Source organism: Phyllostomus hastatus, unplaced genomic scaffold, assembly GCF_019186645.2.
Source record: "Phyllostomus hastatus isolate PE091 unplaced genomic scaffold, TTU_PhHast_1.1 phas_contig_1, whole genome shotgun sequence".
NCBI classification, from domain to species: Eukaryota; Metazoa; Chordata; class Mammalia; order Chiroptera; family Phyllostomidae; genus Phyllostomus; species Phyllostomus hastatus.
The window spans coordinates 31,206,848-31,225,473 of NW_025333498.1; the positions used below are offsets into that span (position 1 = coordinate 31,206,848).

The window sequence follows — 18,626 nt, forward strand, 5'->3', positions numbered from 1 at the left end:
ACTTCATGAGTTTGCACTGATATTTCCAATTCCAGTGCCGTTTATAAGGTTCTTACTTAACCTTTTCTGTATTGCATTTGAATCTCCTTAATTCCACACAGAGGATTCTGGTTCTCTGGAACAGCAGGGGATGATAGAATTCGAATATATCTTAGTTACTCATTTGCTTTCTTCCATATGAAATATGCAGTCTTCTCAATACTGCCGCAATTCTAACACTACACTGTTAGTTATGATAACTAGAAAGCAATAAAACAATTTCTTTTTGATATGCTGTTCCATTCTCCCCGAAATTTTTGGCAGGAGGGGATGTTTATAGTTGTTGAAAATTGGGCAGATTTAAACATTGACTAGCTTTTAGAAGATGTTTGGAGGAGGAATACTTTTAATTTTGTTAGGTTAGATGTTGGTTTTATATCTAAGTTTGGAAAAAAATTCTTAATTGTTAGAGAGGGACTTTGTGGGTGAAATGATGTGACATCTGGGATTCTTGTTAAAATACTCCAGGTATTTTACCCTCGCTGGTGTAGCTTAGTGGATCGAGTGCCCGACTGCGAATCAGGGGGCCGCTGGTTCAATTCCCAGTCAGGGCACATGCCTGGGTTGCGGGCTGGGTCCCCAGTGGGGGCCACGCAGGGGGCAGCCACACATTGATGTTTCTCTTCTTCTCCTTCTCTCTCCCTTCACCTCTCTCTAAAGGTAAATAAATAAAACCGTGAAGAAAACATACCCCAGGAGGAAATGGACAGAGTAGAGGAAATAAGATGGCTCCTTTTTGAAACAGTGTGGTAGGTAGGATGTTGTTTATTTTTGAAACCAGGAGGTTAGAAATAGGGCTCATTATATACTTTTCTTTCTGTTTCTATGTAACTCAAAATACCTGGAATAACATTTTTAAAAAATCAATTTTCTAAACAGTGAAGACAAAGACATATGGTCGGGGAAGGAGATGATAAGGAATAGATGATGGGGGTGGGAAATGGTAATGAATGGGTGATTCCATTCTTCACTCGGGTGTTTGGTCTTAGCTTGGTGGCCCTGATGCTAAGAAACTGGGTACCATCTTCAGTGAGAGGCAAATTTAAGGGATGAGTGGCAGCAGAGGACACTCTGTCCAAGGACACTGAGGAGATCTGAACCCTAGATGTAGATGCCAGGGAGAGTGGAGCCTCTGAATCCCAGCCAGGGAAGAACCCGGAGGAAGGAGGGGGTTATCAGTACCCATCCTGCAGAATGGATGAGTGAGATTGCCCTCGGCATTTTCAGCATCACGTGAATTACTGAGGGGCTGTGATACTGGGGGATTCCTAGGCCTCATCTCCAGTCAATCCAATCTAAATCTCTAGGGGTGAGGGTTGGGAATCAGAGTTTTGAGGAAACTTGCCTGTGAACCTGAAGGATACTGTTAGGTCTACAATAAATTAGGACCTTGGCAAGAGGAGGTGCTTCTGTGATGGACAGGATGGAGGAGAGGGAGGAGATGGAGGGAGCTATATAGATTGCTCTTTCTAGAAAGTGTTCAGTGGAAGGACGAAGACCTGATATGGGAGCGGTGATTGTTGAAATGGTTGTTGCTTATAATAATATAAGACAGGTTTACCTGTAAATGTGGAGAATGTGAATGGTCTCCATGTAGGATGACTGAGTAGTCCGGCTAAATGTGAACTTAAGTCTCCTGCCTGACCCTGAGAGATTATTTTTGGGGAAGAATTTGATTTTTTATTCTTTTTGTGTGTTATTATTTTGAATTCTTTTCACAGCCTCTGCTTCTCATGTTCTGCCTGGGCCTATGGCCCTCCTGCAGAAGCAGGCAGGGTGGGGTCCGGAGTGCGGACCTAGGCACTTTACTTGGTCAGTGCTCCCCCTGCTCCTCTTGACATTTCCCGTTTTCTCTTCTTCGGTTTCCTTTTCTCCATGTCACAGTGTGGATCTCATGTGTGTAGAACCTGTAAAGGGGGTTGCCTGGTACAGGGTGGTGTTTCCGTTATTAGCTCTGGGACTACTGGAGGGATTCTCGTATTTTCATAATTTCATAATCACCACTTGCGAAGGCTGTGGAGAGAGGACTGAGGTGAGAGTTTTGCTCCTTCCGTAGTCCTCTGCCTCAGGGTCTTTGTTTAGTTTTGTTTTTAGAAATAGATTGGATTCAGCAGTTCTTCCTTCCAGGATTTCTACCTCTTAGGAGCATCATCTGTTTCCTAAATTTTGTTTCTTTCTCCCCACTTAATAGAGCGCATTTTTTTTTTACTTTTACCTTGCCACTGTTATGTAGGTCAGTGAGTGTTTGGGGTGGGGTGGGTGGTTTTTGGGTCACGTCAATTTCCTGGTCTCTTTTTACCAGACATACATGCAAAGCCACTCCCCGCCTCATCTCCCCGTCTCCTCCTTGTTTGCTGTTGTGGTTACTTCGATGCAACCCATTCAACTGGGCACTGACCCTGTGTACACAGCTCGTTTTCTTTCTCATGGTCATATTTATATTTTTGATGGATATATTTAAATGAACAGCTGTGCGTTTGTTGAGTCATACTGCAATTATCTGATTCTGCTTTAGCTGCTCCTCCGGCAAACACATATTTCAAGCTAAGTTGTGAGAGAATTCCATGAATCACATTCTAGTTGGAGGAGGGGAGGGGGAAAGACCACTATGAAAAGTATTTGTAAAGATTAATGTTAATTAGTTATTCCATTATGTTAGAGTAGATTGATTCAGTTACTATTTAAGATGTCACCTGGAGACACTTCATAAAGGTGTAAATAACTATACAGGTTTAATGGTGACTCGGTAGACAAAATTCCCTGGAATCATTGCTGTGCAGAGAAAGTTAGTAGCTGGTGCTGCTCTATTTCAATGGATAAAGGGTCTTTGAAAGAGTTCTTTTCTGGAAAGGCTAGCGTTCTTGATTCAGCAGTCTTTGAATTCATTGGTTAAGTCTTTTGTTTTAAGCCTCCTGAACAGATAACAGGAGATACAGAAGATAGTACAGTTTTTTTTTTTTTTCTTCAGATGTATTCATTGCTGATTGTAATCTCTGATTGAGTCTTTGGCTTCCATCATCCAGATCTGTTTTTCTTTTGACACTTCCTGGGAGTTCTTTCTGAAGGTTATTAATAGGCATGGAATCATGGCTTTCCAAATAACGTCAATAACTGTTAGAAGACTGTGGGTAGAGGGAGGTAATGTGTCAATTTCTGACTTGTAGGAGGTATATTTTCAAGCTGTGGAGGCTGTCTCAGAGGTCACTGGGGATGGCTCTGGGCGGATCAGCTGGTGTCTGCAACTAGAGATCCAAGGAGTCCTTTCCAGCTGGGATATTGTCCACTGGGGAGTTGTCTGGCATACCCGGAGTCTGCCAGCCATCTTTTTGTTTGGCTGCGTCTCTTGGATGACACCTTTGAAAACTGAAATCCAAGTTACAAATGATATCTTTTAATTTATCTCAAATACCTGGTTGCTACTATATTAAATTGAGGACATGGAGTAACCCTTCCTCAAGTCATTTCCTTGCCAGGCATTGCAAAATTTCTAAAATCTCATCTTCTTCTTCCTACTGAAACCACAGTGTAGCATAGACTGAGAAGTTAAAATGAATGTGTTTTAATTGACATCAAGTGCCCAGTTGGTGCCAGGCCTGGGTGTGTAGCCATGAGCTCGGCAGAGATCTTACTCCCATGCTGCTTCTATTTTGGTGCATGGAGGAAGATGGGGTGGGAGAGGGGAAACATCATAACAATCAACAAACAAATAAACCACAAATTTCACACAGTTTTAAGTGCAATGGAGAAGATGGATAATAATGTAAGGGCAAGAGTGGGAGGTCTGAGGCAGAAATGGGTTTGAGTGTGGAGGGGAGTGTGGGTAAGAAGGGAGGCTCTGGTTAGGTTGGTGTATAAAAGGTTCTTTTTTCTACCTCCACAGAAATATACTCTAGTGTCTCCCATTAAAAAATGAGAGAGAGAGATGGTGAGGGGCAGAGGAGAGAGAGACACATGCACGAGGAGAGAGAGAGACCTCCCTGGTGTTGACATCCCTTTCATATTCACCCCCCTTCAAATTATGATGGGTTAATTATAGTAGCTGTAGAGTTGGGATGGTTGTGTCAGATGGTAGGTGCCATCACCGTTTCTCTGGTGATGGGAGGGATAGGCAGGTCTGCACTGTTTGGCTGAAGGGGGAAGTATGGGCCTAGTTAGAGATGAGCTAGCAGGCTGAGACAGCTTCTAACTGAGGACTTGGGGAGGAAGAGAGCTTTTAAATGGACTCTTTAGTTACATGTCTAGGAGTTTTGTGGCAGGAATAGTAGGTTTTAAAAAAATTGTTCCAGGCACAGCTTATAAACTGGAGGGCGAGGAGTGAGCTCTGAGTTGCCTAGGTCAATATAACAAAAGAGCTGGTTGATGATGGGGTCCTGTTAGTTGAAACAAAGCAGGAGAGCCATGGCTATTTGATATCGAGGGAATTAAATGGAAAATAAAGGACAGTTTGCATGTAGTCAAGTGTGTCGAAATAAAACCTAGTCTCGAGATACCAGTAAGGCATGGACTGGGTGACCGAAACATTGGAATCTCAGAAGCTTGGGATAGTTATTATCTGTGTATCTGGTAGTGTTGTAAAGTCAATTTTAACTCTGTAAACAATTAAATTAAACTTAGTGGGATTCATTGGTTCTTACATGGTAGCCTAACTTAAACTTTTCAACTTACTTTCATTCAATTAAGCCAGATCTTCCCCCAGCCACTAACAGATGAAATTGGTCTTTCCCTCACTTTTCCAAACCCTATCTTCGGTCCATCTGTTACAGCTGGAATGTTCGTAGTGTAACTCTTTCAGTCAAAACCCTTTCTTTCCTGAAATAACCTGTAATTATTTCCTCTAACTACAGGATGAACTGATCCAGGGGCTGGGTTTCAGTTCTATAGGACTTGTCCAAGAAGCCATTTGTATTCATCTATCATGAAAGATCAAATTACATGCTAATATTCTGAAAGCAACACCCACCAGAAACCCTCCAGCAGCAGTGAAGTCTATATAAAACCAAGCCCTGGCAACTTGCACATTGCCAGTTCAGACAGAGCGTGGTGTTAAAAATATTTCACAGGTCATTTGTGAACTGGAGAAAAGACCCTGACTTAACTTATATGGTATGATGGCTTTGGTTTAGCCTTTCTTTGCAGCTATAACTGACAGCCCATGTCATTTTCACTCCTGTTAAGGCCCAGGTAGTGTGAAGCAAGCTGCCCTTGCTTCCTCTCTCTGCCTTTTGAGTGTGGAAGAAGCACAGCTATTCTCACTTAATGGCTGATTTTTGTCCAACTTGGAGGTGGTTGTTGTAAGTATGCCTTCCTTCAAAGTTTTATGTCTAGAATTTGTCTTACTGTGTCTAGCTTTGTTCCAAAATGTGCCTGACACACATTTCTGTTTTTATTTTGAGAAGTTAGTTACAAGAGAACTGAGAAGTGGGGATGGGAGATGTGAGATTAGAAATCGCTTGATGTATTGCCAAGGTAGTTTATTTTTTCCCCACATCAACATCGTTTTGGAGGGTCGGAAGAAAAATCTCAGGTTACAGAGCATATGAAATTAATGTTGAATTTAGAGAAATAGAAAGAGGGCATGATTGAAAAGTGGTCCAAATAACCATGAGTAGAGATTGTTTCTAAGAAGAAAATCAAGGTGGTTAAAGTGCAGAATGTGTTGAGGCTTAGCTAAAACGTTAAGGACGACAAAAACAGACAAAAGCAGCTGAACTGTGGTGAACTAGTTTAACGAAGGGTGAGAGTGGTGGTTGGTTAAGACCTGAACTCTGATGGCTTCTCCCCACCCACTGAAAATTCTACTCACTAAATATTTACAGATTTTTAAAACATCTGTGAAATGGGACGAATAGGAGTATATACTTAGAGTGTTTGGGGAGCAATTGAATGAGATAATACACATGATCCCTACGCATAGTTTGTGGCTGGTTAGTAAGTGTCCCTCCTTGTTAGGATGATAATGATGTAATTTTTTCAAAAAGAGAAGTGGAATTACTCTCTTTTTCTTTGCCTCTACCATTTATATTAAAGAGAGTGAGGTTTGTCCCCCTTCCTGAAGGCACAGTATAGACTGTATAAAGAAATAAAAAGAAAAACCTGCCATGGAAGAGTAGTGACAACCCCAGCAGTGGTGAGTGACTTGAACTGGATGGTGTCATTCAAAATATGGCTGCGTGAATGTACAACCTGTCTTTCAAGATTCTTTCTAACTTGGAGACTGTTAGAAGTTGAATTGATAAAAGTGTCAACAAAGTCTCTGTTGAACGCGTAGAGACTAAATAAATTATATGTTGAACAAGTGGACAAACCAAATGAGTTTAGGTCACCTGCACTGACAAATGAACATTTCATAGAATTTTATGTTGGGAAACAAACATAGGGTTCATTTTACAACTTTCTCTTCATCTTCAGTATTACGGACAATAAGTTGTATTCTGTTCATAAGTCTAGGTTTTAGAAATAGCCTTTATTCTTGAAGTAGACTATCAACTTGATTGCTTAATAGGTCCTAAAAGTCAGCCGTAGAAGTGCATTATACCCTGGATTATTTTGTGACTGATATCAGAATGCTTTGTGATTTCTTTTATGGGTAATGTATTGCAGTGTATGTGTGGCCTTACCCAGCTGTAAAGTTGTGATGAGCCAAAGAAGTGCCAGACTTGGTTTCAAGCCCACACATGTTAGAAATTGAGCTAAACACTAGCCCTTAACTGGATATCAGTCTGATCTATAAATGGAGTTTGAAAAGTGCCATGGGATTTGGGAAGCAGTTCTGTTTTGCCCTGATGACATGCTGTTTTTAGTAGAAAATCATGGGAATACTGTTACCTCCCAAGAGTGTAGTCCTGAGACGTTGTACAAGATGGCACTGACTTGAAGAGATACCTTAGTTAAGTTGAGAGGTCCTTACAGTTGAAGTGTTAGATCAGTTCCTAGGGATAGAGGTCCTTATCCAACAACAGAAAGGAGATGGTGTACACTGCAGGCAAAAATTCATGCTTTGAACTCTTAAGATAATATTCTGTAATTCCCCAATAGCCTATGATTTTTCAGTTAGGGATTTTGGCCTTAGGACATTACATGAAGATTTGGTTGATCCTCAGCGAGATGACCAGTTGAGTACCTTCTTATCACACGTTTGTGTCTCATTCAAAAAATATTTAGTTGTGTACATAAAATGTTATTCTTACATTTAAAAAATCCAATGCCTTCTTGACCATAGATTTTGTTGACTTCCTTAATGTTGGAGAGGCTAATGAGATTTCTGAACGTATGGAACAGGAGTAGCATTTTTGTCAGGTAGTGGACTAATGCTCAACCTAAAATATCTGCTACCATCTTATCTCTGCAGTGGGAGGACTGGTCAGATAAGGAACGAGGCAGTGTTGTGCAAATTGTGACCCAAGTGGGGTTTCCACAACTGTCTCAGGGGTTCCAAGAGGTCCTCCCTCTTCTGGTGACATAGATGTCCAAGGCTGGATTTGCTATATGACCATCCAGTGCAACATGTTGCAACAGATTGAATGTAGAATCATCTATGAGAATCCAGTTGCTTTTGAGGCTAAACATGATGGAGATTTGCGAAAATGCAAAACAGTGCCATTTTTCTCACTATTTTGGGGGGGGGGTGAAGTTCCTTTTTTTAATTTATAAAAAATAGGGTAGCATATTACTTCTCTATTTTAGTTTCTAAGAGAGTAAATGCTGATAGACATAGCCTGCAGAAGGAAGCTCCTTAGGGGCTTTGATATAAAAATACTCTGAGACCACAAAATTTATAAACCACTGGAGTGAGGCATCCCTGAAACTGTTGGAATATTGCCACTCTTTTTTTACACTTCCAGTGCCTTTTTTTTTTGCCAAACCCCATCTGAAATTTCTTAGCCAAAATACTTGACATTAGGGGAATGGAAAGCTTACTGTTTTTCTTTTTTCTTTTTAAGGATTTTATTTATTTATTTTTAGAGAGAAGGGAAGGGAGAAAGAGAGGGAGAGAAACATCAGTATGTGGTTGCCTCTTGTGAGCCCCCTACTGGGGACCTGGCCCACAACCCAGGCATGTGCCCTGACTGGGAATCGAACCAACAACCCTTTGCTTTGCAGTCCGGTACTCAATCCACTGAGCCACACCAGCCAGGGCTGGAAAATTTACTTTTATATTTTTGAAATCAGTTTTATTTATTTATTTTAAATTGTATGTATTGATTATGCTATTACAGTTATCCCAGTTTTCCCCCATTTGCTCCCTCTACTCAGCACCCCTGACTCCCTCAGGCAATCCCCCACCATTGTTCCTGTCCATGGATCATGCATATAAGTTCTTTGGCTACTCCATTTCCTATACTGTACTTTACATCCCCATGACTATTCTGTAACAACCAAGTTGTACTTCTTAATCCCCTCACCTCTTCACCCACTCCCCTATACCCGCCTCCCATCTGGCAACCATTAAAATGATGTCCATATCTATGATGCTGTCTCTGTTCTTCTTCTTTGCTTAGTTTATTTTTCAGATATAACTGTTGATAGATATGCATTTATTCTCATTTTATTATTCATAGTTTTGATCTTTTTCTTAAATAAGTCCTTTTAACATTTCATATAATAATGGTTTAGTGATGATGAATTCCTTTAGTTTTTTCTTGTCTGGGAGGCTCTCTATCTACCCTTTTATTCTAAATGATAGCTTTACTCAGTAGAGAAATCTTGGCTATATATCCCCACTTTTTGTGACTTTGAATATTTCTTGTTAATTCTTTCTAGCCTGCAAAGTTTCTTTTGAGAAATTGGCTGACAGTCTAATGGGAACTCTTGTAGGTAACCAGCTACTTTTCTCTTGCTGCTTTTAAGATTTCTCTTTATCTTTAGCCTTTGGCATTTTAATTATGATGTGTTTTGGAGAGGACCTCTTTGCATCCATCACAATTGGGACTGTATGTACTTCCTGGACTTGCATGTCTATTTCCTTTACCAAATTAGGGAAGTTTTCTTTTTTTTTTTAAGATTTTATTTATTTATTTTTTAGGGAGGGAAGGGAGGGAGAGAGAGAGAGAGAGAGAGAGAGAGAGAGAGAGAGAGAGAGAGAGACATCAATGTGTGGTTGCTGGGGGTTATGGCCTGCAACCCAGGAATGTACCCTGGCTGGGAATCGAACCTGGGACACTTTGGTTCCCAGCCCGCGCTCAATCCACTGAGCTACGCCAGCCAGGGCTGGAAGTTTTCTTTAATTATTTTTTCAAATAGATTTCCAGTATTTTACTCTTTCTCTTCTCCTGCTGGCACCCCTATGATGTGAATGTTGGAACACTTGAAGTTGTCCTAGAGGCTTTTTACACTATCCTTGGTTTTTTTTTTGGATTCTTTCTTGTTATTGTTCTGATTGCTTGTTTTTTGCTTCCTTGTGTTCCAAATCATTGATTTGATTCTCGGCTTTATCCACTTTACTGTTGTTTCCCTGTAAATTGTTCTTTATTTTAATTAGTGTATCCTTCATTTCTGACTGGATCTGTTTTTGTGCTATTGAGGTCCTCAACTAGGTTCCTCAAGCATTCTGATAAGCAGTGTTTTGAACTCTGCATCTGATAGATTGCTTATCTCCATTTTGTTTAGCTCTTTTTCTGGAGTTTTGATCTGTACTTTCATTTAGGCCATGTTTCTTTGTCTCTTTGTTTTTGCAGCCTCCCTGTGTTTGTTACTATGTATTAGGCAGAGCTGCTTTGACTTCGTTGTCTTGGTAGTGTGGCCTAATGTTGTAGCTGCCCTATAGTATCCAGTGGCACAGCCTCCCTTATTACCGAAGCTGGGTGGGTACTAGAGGTGCGTCTTTTTGTCAGCTGAGTACACCCTCCTCTTGTTGAGCCTTGGTTGCTGTTGGCAGGTCAATAGGAGGGATTTACCCAGACCAGTCAGCTGCAAGGTCTGGTGTCACCACTGACCACCAACCTCTGCCCCCGTGAAGATCATTTGTGCAGGGGCAGTTGGTACTCTGGTGTGGTCTGTAACTGTCTACTGGGTATGTAGGCCCTCGTGTTTCTGGGATGGCGTAGGCCAAAGTCAGCCCTCACCTGTGTTCTGCCCAGGCCCACCCTGAATGAGCTGTAAAGCAATCTGAGATGGCTGCTACTTGCTCGGGGCTTAGAGATTCCCAGCCAAACCTACACTGTAAATTTAGGCTGGTTGCTCCTAGTGCTGGGCCCTGTACCACTTAGCAAGAGGTGCAGCTCACTGAGACTGTTACTTGTAAAGGATTTAGGAAGTTTTGAAGCAATGGCCAAGACCAGCCATTCATATGGAAAAACCCTTGTTAACAACTATAAGTTGGGTGCAACAGAACCTCAGAGGATCTCCAGTGTGGGGCAAACAGTGTTAGGTTGATAGAGTCTCAGGTAGGGTACCCACTTGCTGGCTCTGTGGCTCTGTAGGGGAAGGGTTCAGAAAAGGGACTTGGCCTCTGCCAACATTTCTGTCTAGAAGAATGCTGTCCCCAGCTCTTGCATTGATGCCAGACACGTCAGTTTCTCCCTTTGTGTCACTGGTGCCTTTCAAGCTGCTATGCTGAAAGTGGTACATCTGAGTAGGTGAGTCACTGTATGGGTTCTTTAAGAGGAACTTCTTGGAACTCCAGGAATTCCTTCCACTGAGTCAATCCCTGCTGAATTTTGCACCTAGAATATATGGGAACTTATCTTCCTGGCACTGGAACCCTGGGCTGGGAGGCCTGGTGTGGAGAGGCCTCCTGAGTGATCCCTCCCGAATTATATACCACACATGGATGTGGGACCAGCCTGTTCCATGTCTGTGCCCCTCCTACTAGTCTGGATGGATGTGGTTTCCTTAAATCTGTGGTTGTTAGACTTCCATTCAACCTGATTTTTGACAGTTGTGAATGTTGGTTCTGTAATTTAGTTGTAATTTTAATGTGGTTGTGTGAGGATTTGAGCCATGTCTGCCTACTGCCATCTTGACTGGAAGTCAGTTGACAATATTTTCTTTTTAGTATATTTTAAAATTAGAAATAGATCCTTGGTGCATAAAGTTGGGATGTTAGCATATTAATATTTTTAATAATTACAATATAATGAAATTTATACCAGAATATTCTCTCTACATTCTTTTTTCCCTTTCCTTTTGGAGTCAATGTATTTAATAGCTGAATTGACTGGTCGGCAGACACTCCAGATCATGAACCAAATAGCAACCAGGAAGTAATGCTGATGTTTTTTCCCCAAGATTTTTGGCAGATTTTGAGCTGTCTGTCTGTAAACAGTAGATTGGCTTGGGGGACAGAATTTATAACTTTTTTGTTTGTTTGTTTTCCATTCATGAACCTAAATTAATATTTTAATTTTGTTTGTACAGGTATGATCTGTTAAGGAATATTTGGGGGCATGAGCTTTTCTTGGCTTTGTAACAAAAATAGTCAGTAGTTATTGTTTTTCATTTTTTTTAATAGTGAAAGGATCCTTGATTTTGAAATTTGAAGCTTTTTAACTGCTAACTTGTACTATTTTACTTTGATGATATTCTATACATTAATGTTATAGAGATGGTAAATGTCTTAATACTGTTACTTCTTAGCAGGTGTTTATGTACTTGTGTGTAGGAGAAGGCTGGGAGAGATTGATAAGTCTTTAGAATTTAAGCTTAAGCCCTGGCTGGCATAGCTCAGTGGATTGAGCGCAGGAAGCAAAAGTGTCCCAGGTTCGATTCCCAGCCAGGGTACATTCCTGGGTTGCAGGCCATAACCCCCAGCAACCACACATTGATGTTTCTCTCTCTCTCTCTCTCTCTCTCCCCCTCTCTCTCTCTCTCTCTCTCTCTCCCCCTCTCCCCTCCTTTCCCTCCCTAAAAAGTAAATAAATAAAATCTTAAAAAAAAAAGAATTTAAGCTTAAAGTAAGATGACTAATTCAGGGGAAATTCAAATTCAGCAAGTATTAAATGTACACCTACTTGGTTCTGGTGTCAATGAACAAAATAGACTTTGCTACCATTGAGTTTACAGTCTACTGAGGCAAGCAGATGTTGAAGATTACACACAGGTATGACTAAGTAATTATTAATTATAAGTGCTATGAATGAAAATTAACAAAGTGTTATATGAGAGTATAATGAAGGTATATGAGGGTCTAGACAAGATTCTAGAAGGAAGCAACATTTGAGACTTGCAGGATGAGTTGGAATTTGCCTGGTTGGGTCCTGAAAGAAGGGCTCAATTATGGGGATCATCTTGTATACAAAGGCCCTGAGATAGGCAAGAAGCTGGCTGCTACAGTGCCTGGGAAAATGGGGTGTGGAGGGGCCAGCTGTGAGAACTAAGGGTAAGGGGTCTTGAGGACAATGATTATAGAGAGGTGAGTAGAGGACTTGCTAGGACTTACTGTGTCTTAACTGAGGTTCTTTTCTGTTTTTCACTTTTTAAAAAAGTATATTTTATTGATTATGCTATTATAGTCATCCCATTTTTTCCTTCCTTTTATCTCCCCCTCTGCCCTGCACCCCTTACCCCCAGCATTCCTCCTCCCTTAGTTCATGTCCATGGGTTGTACATACAAGTTCTTTGGCTTTTCCATTTCCTATACTATCCTTAACCTCTACCTGTCTACTTTTTGCCTACCAATTACGCTTCTTATTCCCTATACCTTTCCCCCCCATTCTCTCCCTCCCCTGTCTTACTGAGGTTCTAACCCTGGCCTACCTCTCCAGCTTTCTTGGATTTTCTCCTCTTTATAACTATTTTCTCTAGGTTCTCTGTGTCCTAGACTGGGTTTTCTTTTCTTTCTGACTATGTCTTAAGTCCTGAGGACACGCCTTGCTTGCCCTGACCACAGGGCCTCTATGAAAACTGAGAAGCTGTGCCTTTTTTCTTAAATGCTACTCTGTCTTCACCACAGGGTGCTACCCACCCTAACTCTCTGTCTCTCTCTTGCTCTCTCTCTCTCACACCCTCTCACCCACCCACACGCACACTCACACACACTTATTCCTTTGCTAGTACCTCCTAGTCATCTTTCTGGTTCTTATTTAGATATAACCTCCCCAGGGAAGCTCCTCCACCCTTCAGGAACTCTCAAGTTGTTTAGTTGGCAGTCTTGTTTAACCATGTTTTTTTTCCTAACATTTAATCCTGTTTTTAATTATGCAGTCTTTTGGGTGATTATTTCATTACCACCATAGACAGTAAGCTTAATGATAGTAAAGATCATGTTTTATATCTTTATTACTTTAAGTTTTTAATGTCTAGTACATAGTAGTCTCTCAGTAGTCATAGAAGGAAGGAAGGAAGGACTGGGATTCAAAGATAAGACAGATATTCCAGTAGTTTTCAAAAGCTTTTGATAACATATCTTATAAATTAACACATTTTTTGAGTATGCACTTTCAATATGTATGTTGGTTATAAGTTTTATATAAAATAAAACTGTATTATAAAATAGAAATTTTAAAAAGATTAAAGATGAGAAATTTAAGGGACTGCTGATGAATGACATCGATAGGCATTTCGGGTCACTGGAAATAATGGTGGTTGTCTGTGATACTGGGTGCAGATCAATTTTTGAAGTATTTTTGAATTTGGAAATTGGGGAGGCTTCTTCATGTCCAATTCAACTGAACTTTAATTGCTTTTTTGTAGTAATTTGACTAACAAAGAACCAGTAGGAATAGAGAAGTCAGCTCTACATTTTCTTACTCTTTTCTGGTGCTTTTATTAATAACATTTAATCTGTAGTTTTTAAAATGGTTTTAGAGCTCTTGCGTTTGGGGGAGGGCTCATTCCATTTTAACTAGCCAGTGCAATCTGTAATTCTACTTAAATGGAAACTTAAAAGTATAGTACATGAATGTTCTCTCCACATTTTCACATTATATATCTCACACTCTTTCTGAAAAATACCTCTTATTGCTGGACTGTCATAAGGAAGTTGAGACAGAGACTATATAAATGCTCAAGCTATTTATGGCTCTATTAGATGAAAACATTTTTCATTTATTTTTATTTTTTTTAATCCTCACCTGAGGACATTTGTTCATTGCTTTTAGAGAGAGAGGATAGGAGGGAAGGGGGAAGGAGGGAAAGAGAGAGTGAGAGAGAGACAGACAGTCAGACAGACAGACATTGAAGTGAGTGAGAAACATCAATTCGTTGCCAACTCTTACATGCCTTGACCTGGGATCGAAATTGCAACTTGGATATGTGCCCTGATTGGGAATTGAACTCATAACCTTTCAATCTATGGGACAATGCTCCAACAAACTGAGCTACACTGGCCAGGGTAGACATTTTTTATACGAAAAAAATTTTTGTATATTCATCCCATAAGTCAATGAAATTGTCTTGCATGACCATTGGCTACACGTACTCCATTTGGAGACAAGTAGGCTAGTGCTGGAGACTGACATAGACAAGTAGTTGTTTACGAGTGGTGTTAGATCAGTGCTGGGGGTTAGAAATCACTGCTGATGGAAAAATGTTTCACCATGTGTTTGTGTCCTGAGCTAGATCATGAGTGACAGGAAGAGGCAGTTGGGTAGCCTAGGGGTGGAGGAGGAAGTTCAGGGCATTTGAGGCACTTGGAACCACCACCATGTTCATGTTCAAAGGCACAGGGATAAGATGGTGTTGGAGGAATCCATATCTGATTGTGAGGGCCCTGGGTCCAAAATTAGGTAGCTTGTATGTCACAAATAGGGACTCACTATAGACAAGGTCTATGTGAGCATAGAAATAATAATAACAATAAAAGGAGCTCACTTAAGTTTCATGTTCTTTTAAAAATATAAAAGGGGGGTACATAAAAAAATCTCCTTTACCCCTCTGCCTCATCTTGCTAACAGAGAAGGGATTGGCTGAAATACAATTATAAACACATTGAAATGAGGGCTGGTAAGATAGGATGCAGGTGTGGGGAATGAACAATCAGACTCTCAACCTCAAAATTTGATATTAAGAATATGAATCAGAAGCTGTCCATTCTAAACTGCTTATGCAGCAATGGGCTTTTGTTCTTTGTTTGAAGCTATAAAATTAGGATAGCGCACTAACCTATTCATTAAAGAACTTGGCCAGTTTTCTTTTTCATTTGACCATCCATAAAATCACTGGACAAAAGTTTAATTTTTTAAAATTATTTTTTGTAATAATGAATTTGTATAACCAACCTGGCATCATATTCCTGAAATTTTTCAAGATTATTCAAATGGAAAAGTTCTTTATTGTAGTCTTTTAATTCAGAAGATTGAGATTTTACCAGTGTAGTTTCAGGGCAATATCAACTTGAAAGTTTTTATTTTTGTCAGGTATCTTATTTTTTCTCAGTTGTAGTTTCATATGTTACACATTCACGTGATTTCTTCCTGTCGTGGTTGTGTCTGCCCTCTGTTACACTTGAGGTTAATGCAGGAAGGCATTGCTTTGCCATAGATGAGGGGTATATTGTAGGTTTTCCCCTCTCCTCTCAGGCTGTATGAAGAGCAAGGAGAAAAAGTAAGACTCAAACATAATAATTTGGCTTGAGTGATTCAGCCACTTAATCTTTATCATATTGTAGGAGCCATCTATTCATGCTTCTCAGAGTTTTTAATTTAGTGCCAATTCTGCATTTAGTAGGATAAGATAAAATTCAAACCTAAAATCCTGTGGGAATGCCTAGCTGTATATAGCTGGGAAGTTGTCAGGTCCCACTGAAAGAGTATAGACTCAGAGAAAGTCACCTTAGAGTCGCCACCAGCAGGAGGTACATCTGATTAACTTCTTAAGATGATTTGTTTAGATCCATGTAAAGGGTATATGTTTAAATATACTAAGAAATAAGGCAACATATGTGAGGGGGATTTGTAAGAAAGGCCTTGAATGGCAGTTTGAAAATGGTAGGCTTAATTTAACTTGTCATCCTGTAGTTAAATTTTTTTGTCTTACTTATATCTTACTTTTTTCCTCCACAGTTGTACAATGGTAGATGGAGTGATGATTCTTCCTCTGCTGATGATGATTGCTTTCCCTTCCCCGAGTATGGAAGGTAAGAGACTCACAGCTGTTCGGAGCAGGACAAGTGTATAGTTGGGGCCATGCAGTGGCACTTTGGTGAGGACAGATGACACACCGCGGGGGTTCCACAAGATTATAATGAAGATGAAACATTCCTGTCACCTAGTGACGTCATAGCCATTGTAAGGTGACAGCACAACACATTACTCACATGTTTGTGGTGATGTTGGCGTAAGCCTGCTGCACTGCCAGTTGCATCAAAGTTAGCACACACAATTATGCATAGTACGCAATACTTGATAATGACAATAAATGACACTGTGCTACTGGCTTACGTATTTACTATATTTTCTTATCATTATTTTAGAGTATGCTCTTTTCTATTTATTATTTCTGTAAAACATGTGCCATATCCCACAGACAGCAGCCTCATGCATCTCGTGCTCACCACGTCTCTTGACTGCATCATTTTCTCTTGCACTTGATTTAATCTCATGTTGTTGTGTATAGTGACATGGTGTACAGGCTTGTAGCCCGGGAGCAACAACAGGCTACACCATGTAGCAAGGCTGTACCTTCCAGGTTTATGTGAGTGCCCTCTATGATGTGTGCACAACGATGAAATCACTTAAGGACAAGTTTCTCAGAATGTGTCCCCATCCTTAAGTGGTACATGATTGTATTGTGTATGGTTTGGCTTATTGTAAGCAAGTTTGTTCTTAGTCCTGTCAGATATAATACTCCTTAATACTCCTTTCTTCCCTCCTTCCCTGTGACTTTTTAAAAGGTTTTTATTTATTTATTTTTAAAGAGAGGGGAAGGGAGGGAGAAAGAGAGGTTGAGGAACATCAGTGTATGGTTGCCTCTCATGTGGTCCCCACTGGGAGCCCGGCCTGCAACCCAGGTGTGTGCCCTGATTGGGAATTGAACCAGCGACCCTTTGGTTTGCAGTTTGCGCTCAATCCACTGAGCTGTACCAGCCAGGGCGTACTATGACTATTTTTTAAGCCTTTTTTTAGGTTGACAGCAAATCAGAAGGAAAGTACAGAGATTTTTTCATACCCTCTTTTAGTCCCACATGCATAGTCTCCCCCATTGTTAATATTCTGCACCAGACTGGTGCATTTGCTATAATTGATGAACCTACATTGACTCATCATAATCACCCAAAGTCCACAGTCTACATGAGGGCTCACTCTTGGTGTTGCACATTCCATGGGTTTGGACAAATATGTATAATCACATGTATGTATCATTATAGACTATTGGTATCATACAGAGTATTTCACCACTCTGAAAATTTTCTGTTTCACCTGTTGTTCATCCCTTTCTCTTGCCACCCTTAATCATTAGCAACCACTGATCTTTTTACTGCCTCCATAGTTTGCCTTTTCCAGAATGTTCTGTCATTGGAATCATGCAGTGTGTAGTCTTTTCAGATTGGCTTCTTTACATTGCTGATATGCATTTAACATTCCTCCATATATTTTCATACTTATTTCTTCTTAGCACTGAATAATATTCCATTGTCTGGATGTACCACAGTTTATCTGTTGACCTACTGAAGGAACATCTTGGTTGCTTCCAGGTTTTGGCAATTATGAATGAAGTTGCTATAAACATTCGTGTGCACATTTTTGTTTGGACAAAATTTTCAGCTCCTTTGGGAAAACACCAAGGATTGTGATGCTAGATTGTATGGTAGCAAATGTTTAGTTTTGTAAGAAGTTACATACTGTCTTTCAAAATAGCGGTCCCATTCTGCATTCCCACCAGCAATGAATGAGCATTCTTATTGCTGCACATCCCCACCACTATTTGGCATTGTCAGTGTTCTGAATTGTGGCCATTCTAATAAGTGTGCAGTGGTGTCTTGTTGTGGCTTTAATTTGCACTTCCCTGATGATAGGATGTGGAGCTCCTTTTCATACATTTATTTGCTAATCTGTATATCTTTGTTTGTGAGGTGTCTGTTAAGGTCTTTGGCTCATTTTTTAATTGGGTTGGTTGTGTTCTTATTTTTGAGTTTTGAGGGGTTTTTTGTTTTTGTTTTTTGGGGTAATAGTCCTTTACAGATGTGTCTTCTGCGTGTATTTTCTCTTAGTCTGTGGCTTGTCTTCTCATTCTCTTGACATTGCCTTTCACAGAGCAAAGTTGTTAATTTTAATGAAGTCTATCTTATTAATTATTTCTTTCATGGATCTTGACTCTAAGAAATTATTGCCATACCCAAGGTCATCTAGGTTTCCTCCTATGTTATCCAATAATATTGCGTTTTGTGAATTACATAATGTGACTTACATTAAACTTCTGTTGGATGATCTGTTTATTCAGGTGTCTAGAGTGTAGGCTCTGCTGTAAGCAAGTTTGTTAAAAACATTCCAGTAACATAGCAGTGATTATAATTAGTGTCAAGAGGATATAAAGTAAAGATCCTGCACTGCAAATTTAAAGGAATTAGAGATATTTTAACCAGAAAAGAGGTTGGATCCTAAGTTGAAGGAATTAATGAGAAGAAATGGCCTGGAAAGATTTGATGGGTTAACAGTAGTTCCCCGCTAGTGGACCTGACCTTCCTAGGGACATTTGACAATGGGGACATAACA

General features: G+C 40.1%; 1 protein-coding gene across 6 annotated transcripts in view; it reads left to right on the top strand.

Annotated features, from left to right (window-relative positions):
- ACVR1 (activin A receptor type 1) overlaps positions 1–18,626 on the top strand; it is a 138,195-nt gene that overhangs the window by 56,648 nt on the left and 62,921 nt on the right. For all 6 annotated transcript variants that reach the window (XM_045861666.1, XM_045816601.1, XM_045861618.1 and 3 more), the window contains one exon: positions 15,978–16,051. In XM_045861666.1, the coding sequence (XP_045717622.1) occupies positions 15,985–16,051 (67 nt within the window). In that variant the 5' untranslated portion in view covers positions 15,978–15,984. The remainder of the gene's footprint in view (positions 1–15,977; positions 16,052–18,626) is intronic.